General features: G+C 58.7%; 3 protein-coding genes across 3 annotated transcripts; 2 read left to right on the top strand and 1 right to left on the bottom strand.

The window, feature by feature from the left end:
- Nucleotides 1-1,257: 1,257 nt before the first annotated feature.
- Nucleotides 1,258-17,405, bottom strand: LOC111141501 (N-terminal EF-hand calcium binding protein 3). Its single transcript, XM_022494106.1, has 13 exons — nt 17,289-17,405; nt 15,367-15,391; nt 13,826-13,934; nt 12,803-12,828; nt 12,496-12,593; nt 4,406-4,542; nt 4,017-4,141; nt 3,777-3,856; nt 3,619-3,672; nt 2,986-3,098; nt 2,749-2,826; nt 2,180-2,271; nt 1,258-2,090 (listed from the first exon to the last, which is right to left on the bottom strand). The coding sequence occupies exons 1-13, from the start codon at nt 17,403-17,405 to the stop codon at nt 2,062-2,064; spliced, it is 1,083 nt and encodes a 360-aa protein (XP_022349814.1). The 3' UTR covers nt 1,258-2,061.
- Nucleotides 6,212-7,476, top strand: LOC111141503 (chromosome unknown C20orf144 homolog). Its single transcript, XM_022494107.1, has 2 exons — nt 6,212-6,454; nt 7,045-7,476. The coding sequence occupies exons 1-2, from the start codon at nt 6,212-6,214 to the stop codon at nt 7,474-7,476; spliced, it is 675 nt and encodes a 224-aa protein (XP_022349815.1).
- LOC111141462 (actin like 10) lies at nt 9,162-11,255 on the top strand. The gene is made up of 2 exons (XM_022494042.1): nt 9,162-9,177; nt 10,081-11,255. The coding sequence occupies exons 1-2, from the start codon at nt 9,162-9,164 to the stop codon at nt 11,253-11,255; spliced, it is 1,191 nt and encodes a 396-aa protein (XP_022349750.1).
- Nucleotides 17,406-18,447: the final 1,042 nt, after the last annotated feature.

Here is an 18,447-nt window from a genome sequence, read left to right as displayed (position 1 = left end):
CAAAGATACCAATGGGAAATTTTTTAGTTTTGAGGGTTTGCTCTCACTTTACGGAGGAAACAGAAACAATCAGAACCCAGGACAGAAAGCAGGATTGTTTCCTCCTGGAAGGGCTTGGTCTCTAACCAGGACACTGAACTCCCCTTGCTGCTGCCCAGAGCTGTGTGGCAGCTACCGGCAGTCTGGGGAGAGCGGCGGTGGCAGGAAGGCAGCCCAGCACTGTGCTAGCCAGCAAGTCACCAGGGAGCCCTGTGCTGGTTCTCTGGCTGGTGGCCAGGCCACTGGGAGCAGCTTTGTGACCCCCTCCCCAAGTCTGAACTCTGGTGGAGGTCACTAGGGAGAAATCGCAGAGAGGACCCTGCCCAGAGTCCCAGACCAGGACGTCCACCCTGAACTGGCACCATCTGGGTCATCGTCTTGGCACCACCAGGGCATTCAGGAATGTTGGCGAACTGTCACTTAGCCCACTGGCTGGTCACTCCTGGCTTAAAACCCATCATAGCCTCCTCAGGATGAAGCACCTGCAAGGCCCTGCTGCCGCCCCACCCTCGCCCCAGCCCACTGCTAGGCTCCCTTCAGTTCCACAAGGCAAGCTTTCCTCCCCTTCAGAAGCTGAGCGTGTGTTTTCCTGCCTTAAAAACTCCCAACCCTGACACCTTCCAGACCAGGACAGAGGCCATCCTGTGCCCTTGTGGTACCATGTGCCTCCCCGTTAGAGCCACGTAGGTCATTCCTCTCTCTCCATGTCCCCCAATTCCTTCCCTCCAGATGGCTCAAAGTAGGGCCCCCCAGTGCCTGGACGCACAACATTGGCCATTCCGCACCTTGTTCTGTCACCCATTGGTGGTGACAAATGGTGACAAAGCCGGTCTGCAAGGGACTGGGGAAGGCAGGTTTTGTCAGGGGACGGGATCAGAGGCATCCAGCCACACTATCCAGAACCCTGAGAAGGCTCTGTGCCCCCAACTTCAGGTCACAGCTTGTTGGCAAGGAGGATGAAGCTAGAATAGCCAGCCAACTTTCAGGGAGCTGAGAGAGAGACCCGACCCAGTTCGATTCCTTTCCCAGGCAAGGCCCCAGAACCACGGTTTGTGGCCTTGAGTACAGGAAACAGGTCAGCTGTGAGGAAGTTCCCACCAGCTGTAGGCGCAGGAGCCCAAAATGGGAAGAAAGAAAGGTTACCCGCCCTGAGTGACTGAGATACAAACCAACCACAGAGCCTGGCCTTCTTGCTGACGGAGAGAGAGAACACAGCACCAGAGGGGACCACTTCCTTTATTGCCTCTGGGCTGGGGTCCTGGACTGGAATTCCGAGGTATCTTGGGGTGGTGGGGGAACAGGTGACACTGGGCCCAAATTATTGCTACTTGGCAAGGTCACCTTGGGACTTCCCATAGTGCCCTGAGTATGGGTGGGCATGAGCATGCAAATGATATGCAGATGACATGCAAACCAACCCAGGATCCTGCAGAGGGCTCTGGTTCAGCAGAGGATACTGGAAGAGTTGGGAGCCTGCCAGCCCCGGAGGGTGATGGGGACACCCAGGTCCTTACCCCACAATGCAGACGGATCCAGCCCAGCCTCAGGGCTCGAGGTTTGGTGGGGGGGTGGTGTCCCTGAGCATCAGCCCTGGTTCTGCTGCTGGTTGAGGAAGAGCAGAAGCCTGGCCCCAAGACAGCAGGAAGAAAGCAGGGTACCCGCTAGGCAGCCAGACAGCCCAAGGCCCACCCTGAGAGGGAAGCGACCTGCTCTGTGTCACACAAGGCTGGGACAGGGGACCAGAATCCAAGCCTCCTGAGCCAGGTAGAGGCCAGAGTGCCTCAGAGGCCAAAGCTACAAACAATAAAATACACTGATTAAATAAACAGAAAGCAAGCAGCCTAGTCCCTGATCCCTGGGCTGAGAGACTCTCCACCAGCTGGGTCTGGGGGTATGCCTCTGAGGGCCCATCCCCAGCTCTAAGAGTGGCCGTGTCCTTGGTCTCGGTGCTGAGTTGACCAGTCCAGAAGTTCCAGGATGAGGCAGGTGGGGCCCCAGGGCCTTGGCTTATGCAGGTCAGGCTCAGTTATTATTCATAATCCACCAGGAGGCTAGGGGTCAGAGGTTGAGGGTCAGAGGCCACCAGGGGCCCACTGCCACTCCACAGGACTGTAGAGAGGGTTGGGGGGCCATAGCATACCTGGGAAGAACACAGTGGTGAGAGTGTCCGGAGCTCGAAGGTGGTCAATGAGGATGCGCTGGAAGGCCTTACTACAGGCAGAATGCTGGTGCCTGGGGAGGGTCACGAAGGGACCTGAGGCTGGATCTGGTCCCCCCAAAGAGCAGGCTGAGAGCTCCCACTCCCACCCATCCTGCTGTCTGGGTTCAGATCCCAGTCCTGCCTCACACTGGCTCTGAACCTCGGTTCCCTCAGTGAAGTGGGGACAGCAGTGCCTACTGTAGGGCACTGGGAGGGGTTATGTCATGTTATGTTATGTTAAGCAACACCTGGGGGCCTGGCCTAGAGCGTGGCGCAGTTCCCTGAGCACCTGCTGTCTGCCATGCCCCTGACGGCCTGTTCAGCTCTTCATCCGCCATCTCATTTGGCTCATGGGAGGGTGAACCTCTTACCACTCCCATTCTGGACAGGACACTGCTTGGGCTCAGAGGAGATAAGGAACCCTCCCGAAGTCACACAGCCAGGGCATAATAGCAGATGATTTGAACCCAGGTTCATGCTCAATAAATCATGACTTTCAGACACCATACCTTCTCCAGGAGGCCTCATCCTGCCAGAACTCATATAGGGTGAAAGAGGCATTGTCCAGCATCTTCTGGGCAGACACACTGTGGGGCCAAAGAGATGGCCAGGCCAGGCCCAGACTACCACCACCACCGCCCACCCAGCCCCAGTGCCTAAATGAGAGCCACGGCCCAGGATGCCCTGTTCACCGCCATCCCCCCACCCCGGGCCTTGGCCAGCCCACTAGCCGGCTGGGGACTCACTGCAGGCAATGGCTCTGGGCCCCTGTGAAGTCCACGTAGCAGCACAGCGCGCGGTGGAAATCCTGCAGGGCTTCCTCTGCCACCTGCACCTGCCTCTGGGCCACGAGGATGTGCTGGCAAGAGAGGCTGCCTGGTTAGCTGGAGTAAGGCAGTGCATGGGCGAGAGACTGGATGTGGTCTTCAGGAGGACCCTTGTCCTTCCTGACTTGCACCAGCCCCGGCCTGCCGTGCAGTCTAACTCCTGCCCAGCCCAGCTCCTGACATGCCTGACTCCATCCTCCTGTCCCCATGGCCAAGGTCACTGCCTCGATCCAGCGACTGTCTCTCTCTCCTGCAATATGCCACCATTTCCCCCTCCAACCTCTATCCACACTGCCCAGACCCAGTTTTCAGGAATGCAGATGAGGGAAACTAATGCCCAGAGAGGGACCATGATTTCTACAGGGTCATACAGCAAGGGCCCAAAGCCAGCACCTGCCTCCCAGGCTTGGGGGATGAGGGCTGGGCCAAACCTGGGGAAAGGGCATCTGTATAACACAAAGGCCAAGCGGGCAGCAGGCCCACAACCCCCTCACTTAAGGAGCACCTCCTCCTGGCACAGCACCCAGTTGCTTGTCTCTTTCCTGGACTCACCGATTCAGGCCCCTGGGTAGGCTCTTCTTCATGCAGAGGTTCTAGCCTGGGGGCCTGTGAGGGACATAGAGTGTGGGCAGGGCTCCCGGCGTGTGCCTGGCTCAGATGGATTCCAGGAAGATCCTCCCCCTTGGGGCACTGGCCATGTGATCGCTCACCTTACACTCGAGCTGGTCTATGAGCTCCTGGAGACGGTTGACTTGGAGCCGCCACTGCATCTCGGCTTCTGAGCTCTGCCCTGGGGCGGGGTAGGGGGTACCCATGGCGGGGAAGTCCAGCATGGGGCCCCACACATGGGGAAACCTCTCAGGATGAACCAAGGGGTAGTGGAGGAATGGGCACTGAATCCACCCTGGACCCTCCTCGGCCAGGCCTCCCCCACCCTGCTGCAGGCCCACCTGTGTCCGAGGAGGAGGAGCCGGGAGACCAGGTGGGTGACCGCACAACACTCCGCAGGGCCCTGCGTCCCGCCCGCCGGCTGCCATGGGACCTGCTCTGCACCTCCACACTGTGTTCGTCTGACCTAGGGAAGTGGAAGGTCAACCCGCTGCTCCCAGACCCACAGGCGAAGGACTGGAGCCCCAGAACAGGGCTAAGCCTGGGTGGGGCAAAACAGGCTTCCTGGACATTGAGACCCAGCCTCAAAGCCAGCCACCCCTTCTCACCCCTTCTCGGCCTCCCTGCCCAAGCACGAGAATGTGGGCTCTGGGATCCTAGAGCTATGGAATGTGATGGAAGCCAAGGGCTCTGGAACGGGTCACAATGAATAGCAGGGCACCTCACATACCGTGGGCCCCGGGCCTGGGCCTCCAGGGTGTCTGATGCCCCTTCTAGTGAGCTCTGCAGGGCTTGCAGCTGGCTCACCGTCTCCCGCAGGAGGAAGCGGGTCACGAACTGGTCCATCTTGGAGGCCCGCTCATACTCCTGGGGGCAGAGGAGACATGTCAGCATTTCCTGGTTTCAAGCATATATTTCTAAACAGGGAGCCACTACCCTCCTCCCCTACCCTCACCCTTCAAAGCAACAGAGGCAGCATGAAGCGCAGAGAGCAAGCACCCTGAGCAGGACAGTGCTGGGAGCGGGAGCAGGGCCTGGACCCTCCTCGGCTGGGCCTGGCCTTGCCTTCCTGGAAGGTGTTGGGCCAACTGACAGGTGACAGGGAGGCACCTGCCATTTTCTGGGCTATAGGCCTCTTCCCCGTTGGAACCACCACCTTCAGCCAGTGTGGCCCCAGGCACAGCTAGGCGGGTCGGGGGTATGGCAGGTCCCAGGGCATCCAAAGGCCAGTTTTGACACATGAGGCAAAATGATGGTGTGATGTAGCCCCATATTCAGCAGCTGGCCCAACACTCGTAATCTATGCGTGCATTCATTCACTCATCCACGCAACAAACATTTACCTTTCCTAGGAGCCGCAGGTACAAGACAGCCAGCCAGGTCACTGTCCTTACACACACCAGCACTGATCCCTACATCACTAGCCTCCACTCAGCCCCTCCCAACGTGGGCAGAGAGATAAGGCCAGGGGCAACTGGGTGGCTCAGTGAGTTAAGCCTCTGCCTTCGGCTTGGGTCATGATCTCAGGGTCCTGGGATCCAGCCCCGCATCGGGCTCTCTGCTCAGCGGGGAGCCTGCTTCCTCCCTCTCTCTCTGCCTGCTTCTGATCTCTGTCTGTCAAAATAATAAAACTTTAAAAAAAAAAAAGAAAGAAAGATAAGGCCAACATGTGCCAGGCCCTATGCTGCTCATGTGGGATGCTCAGAGACTCTCTAACTACCTTCTCCTCCTTGTGCCTCAGTTTCCTCACCTAAAAAACAGGGATGATAACAGCCATCTCACTGAGCTGCTGAAAAACTTCAGTGAGCTAATTCCTACAAAGGACACAGACCAGGATGGGAGTCCGGAGGAGCCATGGTCTGGCCAGGCAGGGGCATGCCTACCCTCCAGGAGGGGCTCCAGAGGCACCATCCATGGGGGGCTGCTTCTATCCAGGACCTGCTTTAGCTCAGTCATCAGATGAGCCCTGCTGGGTCAGGCTTATGAGCTGGGAGGCAGGAACAGAATGGGAGCTGAGGCCTCTCACTCTTAGGCCAATGGCTTCTATCCTGTCTCTCCAAGCCTGGTCTGTAGACTTCAGCCATGCTCTGAGCTCCCTGAAATCCTTCCAATAAATTCCCTTTTAAGCACTTAAGATGATTGATCAGTCTCTGTTACTTGCAGCCATAAAACCCGGCTACCATAACAGTACCCACTCTCTCCAGGCCCCGTTCCAAGCAGAATTTCATTTAATCCTCATAGTAACTTAACAGGAACCATCATTGACCCCATTTTGCAGATGAGAAGACTAAGGCCTAGCACAGTTGATTACCTTGGCTAAGATCAGACAACTGATCATGGGAGAGTCAGAATGCAAACCAGGCCACGAAAATTCCTCTCTACTCAACACCAAGCACCTCACAAGCATTGCCTCATTTGTGATTATTAGCCCAGTTTTACAGCTGAGAAACCAAAGCCACAAATCACAGACTGAACAGAGCCAAGATGTGGGTTCTGGGAGGAGGAGCTTAGAGTCCAGAGCTGGTGAGGTTGACCCATGAGGTCACAATGTGGTCTCCACGGGACAGAGCAGGGGCAGGGTCCCCCTCCCAGCCAGAAGGCAGCGCAGAAGCAGCATGGGCTGTGGCCCCCAGTGGTGACCAGCCCTGCCATGGGAAACAACAGTTCTCACAAGAGGACCAAAGTGCCCAAGCAGGCCCGTAAGGAGAGGCCGCCCGACATGGACAAGGCTGGGCGGAAACAGCAGCTCTTCAGCCACCTCAAGCAGAATAAGCCAAGTGTGAGTGCCAGGGTGCCGGGGGTAGGTGGGAGTCAGGGGTACTTGAACTGGTGGGAATGTTGGGAGTCTAGGCCTTGTGGGTGTTAAGTCCAAGGGCTTGGATAACCCCTCCTGAGGACAGACATGGGTGTGGTGGGGTCCTAAAAGCCCAGAAGGGAGGGCAAAGGATTCAAGAAACCAGGAGACTTGGGAGTCCAGGAGGGTGGTCAGGAAGGGATTCTCCCAACCCCAACAGATGGGCGGAGGGCTCGGCATGGGGCATCAGCCCTAGTTGGTACCGCAGAGGCTATGGGCACAGGGTGTCTCTTATGCCCTCTTTCCAGCTCCCAGCCTCAAAACGTGCTATTTTTCTGAGGTGGGTTAGAGTAAACGTCGATGGTGCAAGGTCTCGGGAGGTCAGCCTCCGGTGGGTAAGGGTTTCCAGAGGGAAGGTGGAGGTCCTGGGCGATGGGACAAGGGTGAGAGCCGGGACGGAAGTCCTGGAAACGTAAAGGGAACAGAGTCCTGGGAGACAGGACCTGGTGGGTGAGGATCCTGAGCAAGCCGACACCGTGCGTGCTTCCCCCTCACGCTCCCACCCCACCCCCCAGGCCAAGATCGTGCTGCTTTTCCCCTTGGACAAGCGGCAGCAGCTAGCCGAGGTGGTGGCGGGCCCGGGCGCACGGCCTCGGCGGCCAGGCGAAGATGCGACGGGCGCCCCGGTGGGCTCCCCCGCGGCGGCGGCTGCGCCCATGCTGCGAGGAGCGGGCGACGGCGTTGATCGGCGCGAGGGCGCAAGGGCGAGAGAGATGAAGAAGATCTTGGTCCTGCTGCTGTTGCTGGACGCGCGGCTGCAGGAGGAGGGGCGCTGCGCGGCTGGCGCGCCCGGGGGCGGGGCCGGAGCAGGGGGCGGAGCCAAGGCGGCACAGGGCTGGCAGCGGCTGTATGCGCGTCTACTGACCGAGAGCGAGGTGGACCGCGAGGCCAAGCCCACCGAGGAGCAGCCGCGCAAGCGGCGCCGCTGCCCTCGCCCGCGACCCTGAGTGCCCGGCCCGGCCCCCGGCCCCTGGCCCAATAAAGAGCACATAGCAACCCTGACGCCAGCTAGCTCTGTCCTAGGTGGCGCGACACGGAGCTGGGAAACTGAGGCTCAGAGTGAGACAGGGATGAAACAGAAGTACTGGTGGCTGAGCAAAGGCCACGGCCTGGAGCCAAACTGTGCCTTCTCCTTGTGACCCAAGCTCCAGGCCCTGGTCAGACCCTTCCAGGTCTGAGGCCCAAGGGAGGTGAGTGTGGGCAAACCCCGGCTTGGCCAAGCTAGGAGGAAGGACCTGCTTCCCACAGAACCCTAACATCTCCATCCTCAACCTTCACAAGTCCTTCTTAAGCACGGGGAGGAGTCCAGGCGAACAGCCACCACCCTGGAAAGAACTGTGAAGGCCCCACAATCAGCAGGGCTGGGGCCTGGGACTCACAGTCTGCCTGTGAGAGCACTCAGGAGGAGAGGCTGGGGTCTGTGGGCCTCTAATCCCTCAATCCCACCCCACTTCGCTTGGTAGTAACCCTCAAATCACCTCAGTCACTTGTCTCCCAGCCTATCCTGTGCCATCCCTTTGCCCACACTGCAGCCAGAGACTTATTCCAAACCACTTAGCTAGCTGTAGCACAGTTCATGCTCCTCATAAACTCCCACTGATTCTCCATGGCCCACGGGGAAATGTCCAAACTTACTGATGTCATATGCAGGCCCAGCCCACCCAGCCTCAGTCTCTCCTGCTAGAGCTTCTCAGTGACTCCTATCCTCACCACTGCTCTGGCCATGTTGCCACTGTGGTCTCCAATGCAAGGTTACCTCCCTATTCACTCAGGAGAGGCCTGGCATACTTTCTGAGAAACACCCAGCTGTTTGTTCTCATTCTCCTGGGTCCGAAACCCAGCTCCAGAGCTGAGTGCTGCCCCAGCTCTATCGAACCTGTAGCCAGTCTTCCACTCAGGACCACCTCAGAAGGTTCCAAAGGGGGCAGAGGCAGCCGGGGTGAAGGTCCCACCTTATTGCAGACATAGGCCCAGCTTTTGCTCAAGATGCACTTTCGTTAGTGTCAACACAATCAACATCCCTTTCTTATCCCCTCCATCAGGCTGGAGGTTGCATACCCACAGCGACCCATAGCGTCTCTCCAAAGCCTTGTTAAAACAGACCCTTTCCTACCACCCATGTGGTTACAATCATGGTAACCATGTTCCTCAATGTGGCCACACACCCTGGGCCATATATGATTGGCTCAGGCTGGTCCTATCAGCTTCTTCCCTGGGACTGTAACTCAGGAACTGTGAGAGATGTTCGTACATCACCATGCATGGGCTTAAGCCAGTCTTAAGAATAAAAAAAAAAACAATGCAGAGACGGTACACATCCTGCAGTCAGGCCCTACTTCGTCTGTTCCTGAAACCTGATTTCATCTTTGCAGTACCCATAAGACATACAGGATCCTTGTAATAAAATCCCTATTTTAGCTTAAGTTCTCCTGAGTAGGTCTTCTACTTGCCACCAAAAGGGCCCTAAAGAGAACAGACTCTGCAGAGATAAGATGTGGCCTTTTCCTGTGGGAGAATTAGAACTACCATTTGGTGGAATAATTTGAGCCCAGAGGGAGATGAGGACTTGCTCAGGGGCACACAATGAGTCATCAGAACTGAATCACAAACTCAGGTCCACAAGAGTCCACACATGGATGCCTCTGAAGGTAGGGTCCCCATGTGGGCTGCCTGGACCCCCCCCAGGGCTGAGCGCATTGAGGTCCTCAGAGTGACTGTACATCTGTGATTAAGAGCTTTCTCATCAGATTGGTTGTGCTGAGCAGCTGAGGCCAGATCCCCCAATCTCAAAATCACTGCTCTTTGCCTTGTCCCAGGAGAGTGGATGTGTCCAGGCAGTTGTCATGGGTGGAGGGCTGGGGAAGCACATCAGGTGCTGAGGACTGAGGTCACAATGAGTCCAAGTTCTTTTCCCCCCTCCTCTGACCACCCCCTCCCACCTCCACAACCAGGAAAGACTTAAGTCAAGGCCAAGAGAGGCGCGCCAGGAGACCACCTGGGGCTCAAGGACTGGGCTGGTCTCCTGGGTCCCCAAGGCAGGATTATATGTCCGGGGAACATTGCCACAAGGCCCCTTCACTGTTAGAGTTCTGTGGCTCCCGGTGGCGGCGGCCTATTTAGGATTCGATGTTTCCCTCTCATCATCCACCTCTGCCAGGGCTGAGTGAGCTGTCCGCGTAGCAGAGGTGAGTCCTCAGAGAGGTGAGTCTGGTGCAAGCTGGAGCCTGAAGCCACGGAGGGCAAAGGTGGTCCGAAGGGGGCCGAAGCCCGGCGAGAGCGGAGACTGACCCTCGAACCAGAGGCGGGGCCTTGGGCCTGTGGGTGGAGCCAAGAGCTGAAAAAGGACGTCCAGTCTAGCCGGAAGAGTGGAAGCTCAGGACCAGAGGCTGCAGCCGGGAACTGAGAGCGCTGATTCTGCAGCCAAAACGGTGGGGACTTACGCCTGCGGCCGGAGCGAAGAGCTGAAAGACCGGTGTCCAGTGAGGCCGGCAGAGGCGGAGCCTCAGGCAGGGGGCGGGACTGAGCCTCCAGGGGCGGGGCCTCTGACCAAGGGTGGGGCCGAGCCCGGAAAGCCACGGTGGCGTCGGTGGCATCGGCGTCCGGAAGCAGGCGGGTCCGTCGGCCGCCCTCGCTGGGCCGCGTGGCGGTGGTGATAGACCCGGGCTCGGGCTTCATCAAGGCGGGCTTCGCGGGTGAGCACCAGCCGCGCCTGGTGCTGAAGAGCTCCAGCTGGGACCGGCCCTTGCTGCCCGCTGTGCTGGGCTGCGAGTGGATGGGTGGTGTGACGCGGGCGCACCCCATCAAGCACGGCTTGGTAGTGGACTGGGAGGCGCTGGAGGGGCTTTGGGAGCGCCTGCTGGTGGGTGGCCTGCGGGTGTGCCCAGAGCAGTGGCCCGTGCTAGTGAGTGATTCGCCGTCAGCGCCGCCCGTGGGCCGCGAGAGGATAGCCGAGCTGCTGTTCGAGGCCTTGGCAGTGCCCGCGTGCCACATGGCCAGCACAGCATTGCTGGCGCTCTGCTCCACCGGCGCGTTCAGCGGGCTGGCGGTGGAGGCAGGCGCGGGCGTGTGCCACGCCACACCCATCTATGCTGGACACTCTTGGCACGAGGCCACGTTCCGGCTGGACGTGGCAGGCAGCACCCTGTCACGCTACTTGCGGGACCTGCTGGAGGCAGCATGCCCCCACCTACAGCTGCGGTCCCTGCCCCGAAAGGCCATCACACAGCTCAAGAAACGCTGCTGTTATGTGTCGCTGGACTTTGAGGGTGACCTTCGTAACCAAGACCGCCAGCATCCGGTCAGTGTCTGCTTAGGCAACGGCTCCTGTGTCTGTCTCAGCAGCGAGCGCTTCCGCTGCCCAGAGCCCATTTTCCAGCCAAGTCTACTAGGCCAGGCCAAGCCAGGACTGCCTGCACTGGTCTTCCGGGCGCTGCAGAAGGTTCCCATAACACTACGGAAGCGGCTGGCTGATACCGTGGTGCTGGCCGGTGGCTCCACACTTTTCCCTGGCTTCACTGAGCGCCTGGAAATGGAGCTGGAGGCGCAGTGCCGGAGGCACGGCTATGGGGCCCTGAGGCCTTGCTTGGTGGCCAAGCCTGGGCGTGGCACAGCAGTATGGACCGGTGGCTCCATGGTAGCCTCTTTGCACTCCTTCCAATGTCGCTGGATAACCCGGGCCATGTACCAGGAGTGTGGCTCCAGGCTGGTGCACAAAGTGTTCAACTGAGTCACTGGAGGGGAGGTGCCACATGAGGGGCAGCAGGGGCAGAGGCTTGGCGGGCTGAGCTATCAGAGGCATTGAGTTCCAGATTAAAGTCTCAAGTGATCGGAGCTGGCAGAGTCATCATGTGCTGACGGGTCGCCCCTAATCCCTACTGAGCCAGCAGGAGGTGGTCTGGACCCCTAGGATCCTCACTTCAACCTGCAGTTTCAACCCTAACCAGTGCCAGTTCAGGGAATACCCATCAGGTGCCTACTCCCAGGGCACGGTTTCCATGGCAACAGGAAGGCAACACTCCCACCTGTGTCCAGGCCACAGATACGGAAATTATTACAAGTCAACCCCTCACCCTGTACCATTTGGATTCCCATCCTATGCCAAGCCTCAAGGGGTGACCCTTTGAAAACTGACAAAATCCCATGTGGAAGCAACCAGAAAAGGAAGCCCTGTCTTCAGCTGATCATTGACTCACTGAGGGCCTCAGTTTCCCCTTCTGTAAAAAGTGGGGTCAAGCACAATCCTGGATCTTCTCCATCTTCCCTCCCTGCCTTGTAATTAGGAGCCACAGGACAAAGGGGGTGGAGACATTTCTTAAAGGAAACACACAAAGGGAGGGGTGGTTTGTGTTTTCAAAGTCACTACCCAAGAGCTGAGAGCCCCGGCTGTGAGCACTGTTAGTGCTTATACGCACATGTGGCCACACATGCAAACAGATACACATGCACACCTGGGTGCACACATGCCAGCCTTACCCGTGTCCTTGGGTCAGGCCCTGCCCCCTCCCCAGGTTCCACACACCAGCACGGCCCGTGACCGTATGCGCACATGCCCCACTTCCCACCCCATCCCTGCTGGGTGCTGGGCTCAATACCCCCACAGCGGTGGGTCTCGCCTGTGACCGAAACAGCGGCAGCAGCTCTGGGTATTAAGCGGCTGCTGTGTGTCAGGCACAGTTCTGGGTGCTGGCAACAGAGTAGACAATGAGAAAGACAAAAATCCCTGCCTTCCCTCTCATTTCATTGTCCCACCAAATGCATGGAGGTAAGCTCTCTTACGATCCCCAATCTATAGATAAGAAAACTTGGGCCCAGAGAGATACAGATACACAGCTAGAGAGTGAGAGAGGCACGATTTGAACCCAAGCCTCCAGCTTCACAGCCCGGAGCCGTGACCGTGGAGGCTGGCCCAGCACAGCAGACATGCCTGCCCTCATTCCCAGCCTTCCAGCGTCAAGCCCTCCACTCACCAGCTTGGTGCTGTCCATGGCAGTGAGCACCGCACAGTTCAGCGACTCCAGGGCAGCCAGCACGGGCCGGTAGACCCCCAGGTGTTCTGAGAAATAGTCTGCGGGCAGAGGAGGTGCTCAAGGGTTCCCGGACCACCCCCCACCTGCTCCGTGACCTCATTTACCCAGCCTGGAATTCCTCCACAGCCAACCAGGCCTCGTATCCTGAGCCAAGCCCATCCTGTTCCATTAGGAGAGGAGGCGGCCTCTCCTCACGCCCACCTGCCCAGGGGTCCCAGGAGACCGGAGCTCCCGTGGGCCTACTCACCACACAGTGTCTCTGTTTCCAAATTGCTGTGGGAAAAAGAGAAGGCACACTTCAGTCCCACAGACGTAAGCCTGTGACCTGGGACTTGGAAGCCAGCGTTCCTCCCACTGCCCGCCCAGCTCAGCCTGATGGGGAGGGGACTTCTGCCTCTACCCCAGGTGAAGCTGCTCAGTGCACTGAGAGGGACAACAGGGCTACTACTGAGGACAAAAACTCAGACCCACTCTTGGCTTCCAAGGGGCTTTCAGGCCCAGGGAAAGAAATGTGGACACAGGCCAGAGAGGAAGGGTCAGAGCCGGGAAGGGGAAGCCAGGTCTGAGGAAGTCCGGAGAAAACAACGGGGTATTACTTGGTAGGTCAGGGAGGGCTTCCAGGAGAAAGCTACTTTAGTTAGGCCTTGAAGGACAAGCAATTTGACTGAAGCTTCTGGTGGTGGGGAGGTAGTGACAATGCAGACCAAGTTCAGGCCCAGCTCAGGCTTTAGGCTAGGGAAGGGCATGGCAGCCTTGAAGCCTGATCCAGAGTCTGGAATTTATTCTAAGGAGATGTGGGGGGAGAGGGAGGGACAGCTGTGCATCCAGGTGCTCGCCTGTAAGGCAGCACGGGGAGGATAGCGTGCCACTGCTACTAAGGCCTGCAGATGTGGGAACATGGGGAGGTAAGTGCGGGCTCGTGCCCTTGCATCCATGGGTGGAAGCTGGCAGGGCCCAGCTAGCCTCAGGCACCCTCTGATCCCTGTAGGAAGAGGGAATGGGGTGGGGGGGGACACCTGTGGGCTGAACCACGGGTGGTGACTCAGACCTGGCTATTTTGGGGTCCCAGCTGGAAAGAGTGTGATGGACAAGACTGGAGCCAGGGAGGGGGGGTGAGTGGGCGGGTAAAGTTGGCATCGGGCCCTGGCACCTCTCTCCCTACGCAACCCCCCATCCTCCATAAGGAATGAAGGCAGCAGGGGACACAGTGGGGCTGGGATAACCTAGCCTCACATCTACCCACAGCTCACCCACCCCCGCTCGTACATACTTGGTGGAGTGCCCGTCGATGCCGTTGAACAGCTCCCGCAGCTCCCCAGGGCTGAGAACCCCATCAGCAAAGTAATTCTGGAATTCCTCAAATGAGAGCTTACCATCATCTGGGGGGGGGGTGGCAGGGAGCAGAGCTGGTATCCCTGACCCCTGCCACCAGATTCAGACCCCCCACCCAAGGACTACTCAGCCAGGTGGAATGGAATTCTGAGCTTGGCCAGGGGACCCGGCTGTTGGAGACAAAAAGGTCCTCGGAGGTGCCCACTCAAGGCAACAGGGCCCACACTGCAGGCACCCAAGGGACAGGGCAGCACACATGTGGCATTACAAAGGGACTCAATACATGTTTGCCAAACGGAGAACCAAATGAACAGCCAGATCATGGGGGCAGGACCTGGACATCACTGGGAGGAGTTGGGGGCTGAGTCTGCTCTGGACCCACGCCCTTCACAGAGAAGCCACTGGGAGGCAGATGAGATCTTCCTGAGAGCGGGAGCCCCTGCCGGTGGCAGCCGCAGCTTAGAAGGGAAGGACCCCTCTCTGCAGGGGCCACGTCACAGTCTAAGTGCACCAGGGGGATGGCCAGAGACCCTGGGGATCTGGCCTGTAAGGTCTGTAAGCAGATGGAGCTGGGGGAGCAGAGTGGGGGGACGGTCCGAGCCTCCCCAGACGGAATGCTGTGAGCCAAATGAGACCAAGCGTCCTGATCAGTAGGTTGGGACACGATCCTCTCTCTAGGAGGCATAAACACAAAGGGTCTGAAGCCCCCAGACGGAAGTGAGGCCGAGGCTGACTGGCTTCCTCGGCTCAGACGCTCAGCTGGCCAGTCAGGGCATAGCGGGCTGCTCCAAGTCACCTGTGGGCAGCGACTTGCTTGCGGGTTCCCTTGAGGGCTCCTGCTTTAGCTTTCAAGGTTTTCCCAGACATGGGTCTGAGACAACCCAAGACCCAGGGCAGGGGAAGCTGATTCCTTGGACCCAGCACCATCCTGTGCCAGCCTTCCCTGGGTCCAGGTGGTTGGTCACACAGAAATTTCCTGAGCCCTCTAAAGATTTAGGGCCTCCTCTCCATCACCCCACCTTTCCAAGCCCCTTACACAGGGAGCCTGGGATGAAGCATCACACAGACCCGGGTTCAGGGCCCACCACTTAAAAGGCTGTGTGACTTTAGGCAACCCGCTTCACCTCTCTGGGCTTCTGCTCCTTCATCTGTGAAGTGGGGTGAACAACTCCCAGCTAGCTGGCAATTGTGAGGACAACATGAAGTCACACGGAAGAGTTACCCATAATTGTGCCAGGGCAGTGTGTGAGAGTACGCCCCCCACCTCCAGCCTCTGAAGAAACCGCATTCCCTCCACTCTCCACACTGCCAAGCTCAACTCCAAACAACCGTCCCTCTGGGAAGGATGCCTTGAGTGGTTTTCCTAATTTGGGTTCCCCAAGATTGTTCTCCATTCTAGACTGTTCCCCCAAGCCCCACATTTCCCTAAGCCCCCCTGATGTCTCCCACCTCTGTGGACCCAGGGGAAGCCACACTCACCATTCTTATCTGCTCTGCGGAAAACCTAGAGGACAAAGGGGCAGAGAAGGGAACTCTAAGCGCTGTCTGGGAGGAGAGAGGCCCCCGCCCAACTCATCAGAGCCCCAGCTGGCCAGGCTGCCCCCACCTCGCCTTTCCTCCTGCCCAGATGAGCCCTGCAGGAGGTTTTCCAACAAGGGGGGCACAGGAAGATCACACAGCCGGACCCACCACTTGCTCACTTCTCCTTCGGGGGCTGGCCTCATGGCGGGTGCTCCAGGCGAGTTTCCGGCACCCCCACCTCCCACACCTAGAGTCTATGCTGGATTCTGTCTGATGCACCAGCCCTTGGCACGGTCCCCTTGAGGAAGGAGGGGAGATGGGCCAAGTTCCTGGGCCCTTGTCCCTGATCTGAACCTCCCTCCACAACTCTGCAGCATGGCCACGATCCATCCCAGACTCTGCCTACTCAAGGCTGTTTCCCTGGGTGCCTGTTTAAGACCCTGATACGTGGGCAGTGGCTAGTCCTTTCTTTGTGGGTGCCTGGGGCTAACCCTTCCAGGGCTGGGGCTTCCTATGAGTCTGACTCAGTGTGAAGGCCTTGGGTAGGCATGCGTATATGTGCAGGCGTGCCTGTGTGTGTACGCACGTGTGCAGGGGGGAGTGAATGGCAGAAAGCAAGGGTAGACAGATCGTATTTACAGAGAAGCAGAGATGAAGGGCAACAGACGCAGACAGGAGCAGAGTCAAGACATGTTCAGGGACCAGAGACTCCCAAGTCACCCAAAGCAGCCCAGCAAATAGACTGGCACACCTGGCAAGGAGGGGCAGGGAAAGTCTGGACAGAGAACCCCTGTCAAGTCCAGGTCCTGAATGCCAGTCCTCTCCAGCCATTTTCTCTGGGTCAGTGAAGGACGGGCATGACTCTAACCCCCCGGCCAGAAACCTGACTCACACAAAGCCTGCCACTGGCTCAGGGTCACACAGCGCCCAGGGTGGCCTGACTGGGGCAGATGGAGATGGTGGGGCGGAGTGCGACACTGAGGACATCTGGGGCCACACCCTAGCATGCATCTGCCTCCCTGTGTGATCGTGGACATATTCCTAACTCCTCAGGCCTTAGTTTTTCCATCTGGGAAGCGGGACAGACAGGTCCCTTCCACCCAGGAAGACTGTGGTCATGGTGCTGAGTCACTAGGGACAGCAGGGAAGGGACACGAGTACAGTCTTCCCCACAGGCAGAGACCTCTTAAAGTCAGGGCATGAGTGCGCCCAGATGGGGCTGAGCACTAGGGTGAAAGGGGGATATGGGGCTCAGTGCTGGGACCCAGGCTGGCGGGGCTCCTCCATGTTGGTGCCCCCAGGGGGCTGCAGACCCACCTGCCACCCACTGGAGGGATGTAAAACCGCTGTGGGAAATCCTGACCCACCGTGGGACCCCACAGCCCCCGGGGTCAGATCTGAGGGACTCGGGATCAGCACTAGGTCAGAAGTCAGGACGCTGTTTATTCTTCCAGGCTCCCCTTCCTGGGTCAGCCCAGCCCAGGGTTGCCACAGAGGGGACTGCTCCTGTGATCAAGTGTTGACCGTCCCCACTGCATCAGACACACGGATGGGGTGGACTTGGGTGTGGTGTGGGGGCAACAGGGGCTGTGACACTGAACCAGGAGACAAGGAGAGATGAGGAGAGAAACAGAACAGACACAATGGAAACAATGAGGGAGAACGGAGACAGCGGGGTCAGAGAGAGACAGCGAGAAGCAGAGACAGAAGAAGGGGCCCAAACAGCAGGGAAGGAGAGAAACGCACAGAGACGCAGAGCAGGGGGCTGCGGGGGGCGGGGGGGACGACGACATAGAGAGCCAGCGAGACACGGGGGGAGAGGGGACAGAGCTGGAGAGACGATGACAAGCCCAGGGCCAGAAGGCCCGCGCCCCACTCACGTCCTGGAAGAGCGCGTGTCCGGTGGGCCCGGCGGAGGCAGGGGGCGCCGGGGGCCGCCGGGGCTCGGGCGCGGGCGGCCGGATCAGGCACACGGTGAGCAGCCCCGCGCACGCCATAGCGCCGCCACCCACTCGCTCCGGCTCGGGCTCGGCTGCGGCTCCCGTTTCTGGACGCTGCCGCCGCCGCCGCCGCCGCCTTGGACTTGGGGGGCCGCCCGCCCATTGGCGCCGGCGCGGACGCCGAGGGCCCCGCCCCCCCCCGCCCCCCCCCCCCCCCCCCGCTTTCCCTACTGGAAAAGCCAACTCCAGTCTTCAGGAGGGCAAGAGCCACACGCACGTAGTAGTGTAACTCCCAAACTCCCAACACCGCTCCCCTCGGCGGTTGTTACCAGAGCCTCCAGGAGGGTGGGCAACTGCAGAGTCTGGAACCACCCAAGGGGTTATTCCCAGCTTGGACTGGTCATGGGTGCGCCTGGCGGCTTGGGAGTACTACACAGCTGGGAACAGAAGGGCGGGGGTCACACCACGTGCCCACTAAGGGCAGGTCCCAGCCACTGTAGGGTCAGCAGAGTAAACTGCGGTACAATGGAGTGACACCCTGCGGGTGAGATCTGAAAGGGACTTCACTTCTGGGCGTCTCTATCGTTTTCTGCACAATGGGGGTAAATCATAGAGGCCATAAGGGATTATTGTGGGGACTCACCTACTGACTGTAAAGGGCTTAAAATAGGAACTGGCTCAGAGAAAGCTCACCTAGGGGCTAAACAGGTCAGTGTGGACTGGCTCCCAACCCCCCCTCCCCTCCGCTTTCAAACTCAGTTCAGCCATCTTTCCCCTCCCCTCTGCCATTCTGGCCCTTCTTCATCTTCCACACAGCCCCCAAAGGGAACTTTCAAAATAAAAAAACAGGATTATGTCATTGCTATCTCAGACTCACCAGTGAGTCTGAACTTCTCTCCACTCTGGCCCTCACCCCAGGACTCCAAACAGGCTTCTCTCAGGTCCTCTGTTCCCTGCTCCCTCCTGCCCCAGGGCCTTTGCCCACACTGCCCTGTCTGCTAGGTGTGTTCATATTTTCCTCCTCCGTTAACTCTATCCCACAGCTCTCAGCTCAAGCACCACCCCTTACAGGAAGCCCTCTGATTTTCTCATTTGTCTA

Source organism: Enhydra lutris, unplaced genomic scaffold, assembly GCF_002288905.1.
Source record: "Enhydra lutris kenyoni isolate GAN:26980312 unplaced genomic scaffold, ASM228890v2 scaffoldscaffold6, whole genome shotgun sequence".
Classification (NCBI taxonomy): Eukaryota; Metazoa; Chordata; class Mammalia; order Carnivora; family Mustelidae; genus Enhydra; species Enhydra lutris.
This window is presented reverse-complemented; position numbering and strand designations above follow the sequence as displayed.

Coding starts and splice junctions, on each gene's coding strand:
- LOC111141503 (XM_022494107.1), top strand. CDS start 6,212: ATGAGGTCACAATGTGGTCTCCACGGGACAGAGCAGGGGCAGGGTCCC. Junction 6,455..7,044: donor TCAAGCAGAATAAGCCAAGT/GTGAGTGCCAGG, acceptor CCCACCCCCCAG/GCCAAGATCGTGCTGCTTTT.
- LOC111141501 (XM_022494106.1), bottom strand. CDS start 17,405: ATGGCGTGCGCGGGGCTGCTCACCGTGTGCCTGATCCGGCCGCCCGCG. Junction 4,543..12,495: donor CCATGGACAGCACCAAGCTG/GTGAGTGGAGGG, acceptor CTCTGCCCCCAG/GAGTATGAGCGGGCCTCCAA. Junction 3,099..3,618: donor CTACCCAGGGGCCTGAATCG/GTGAGTCCAGGA, acceptor CTCTCTTGCCAG/CACATCCTCGTGGCCCAGAG.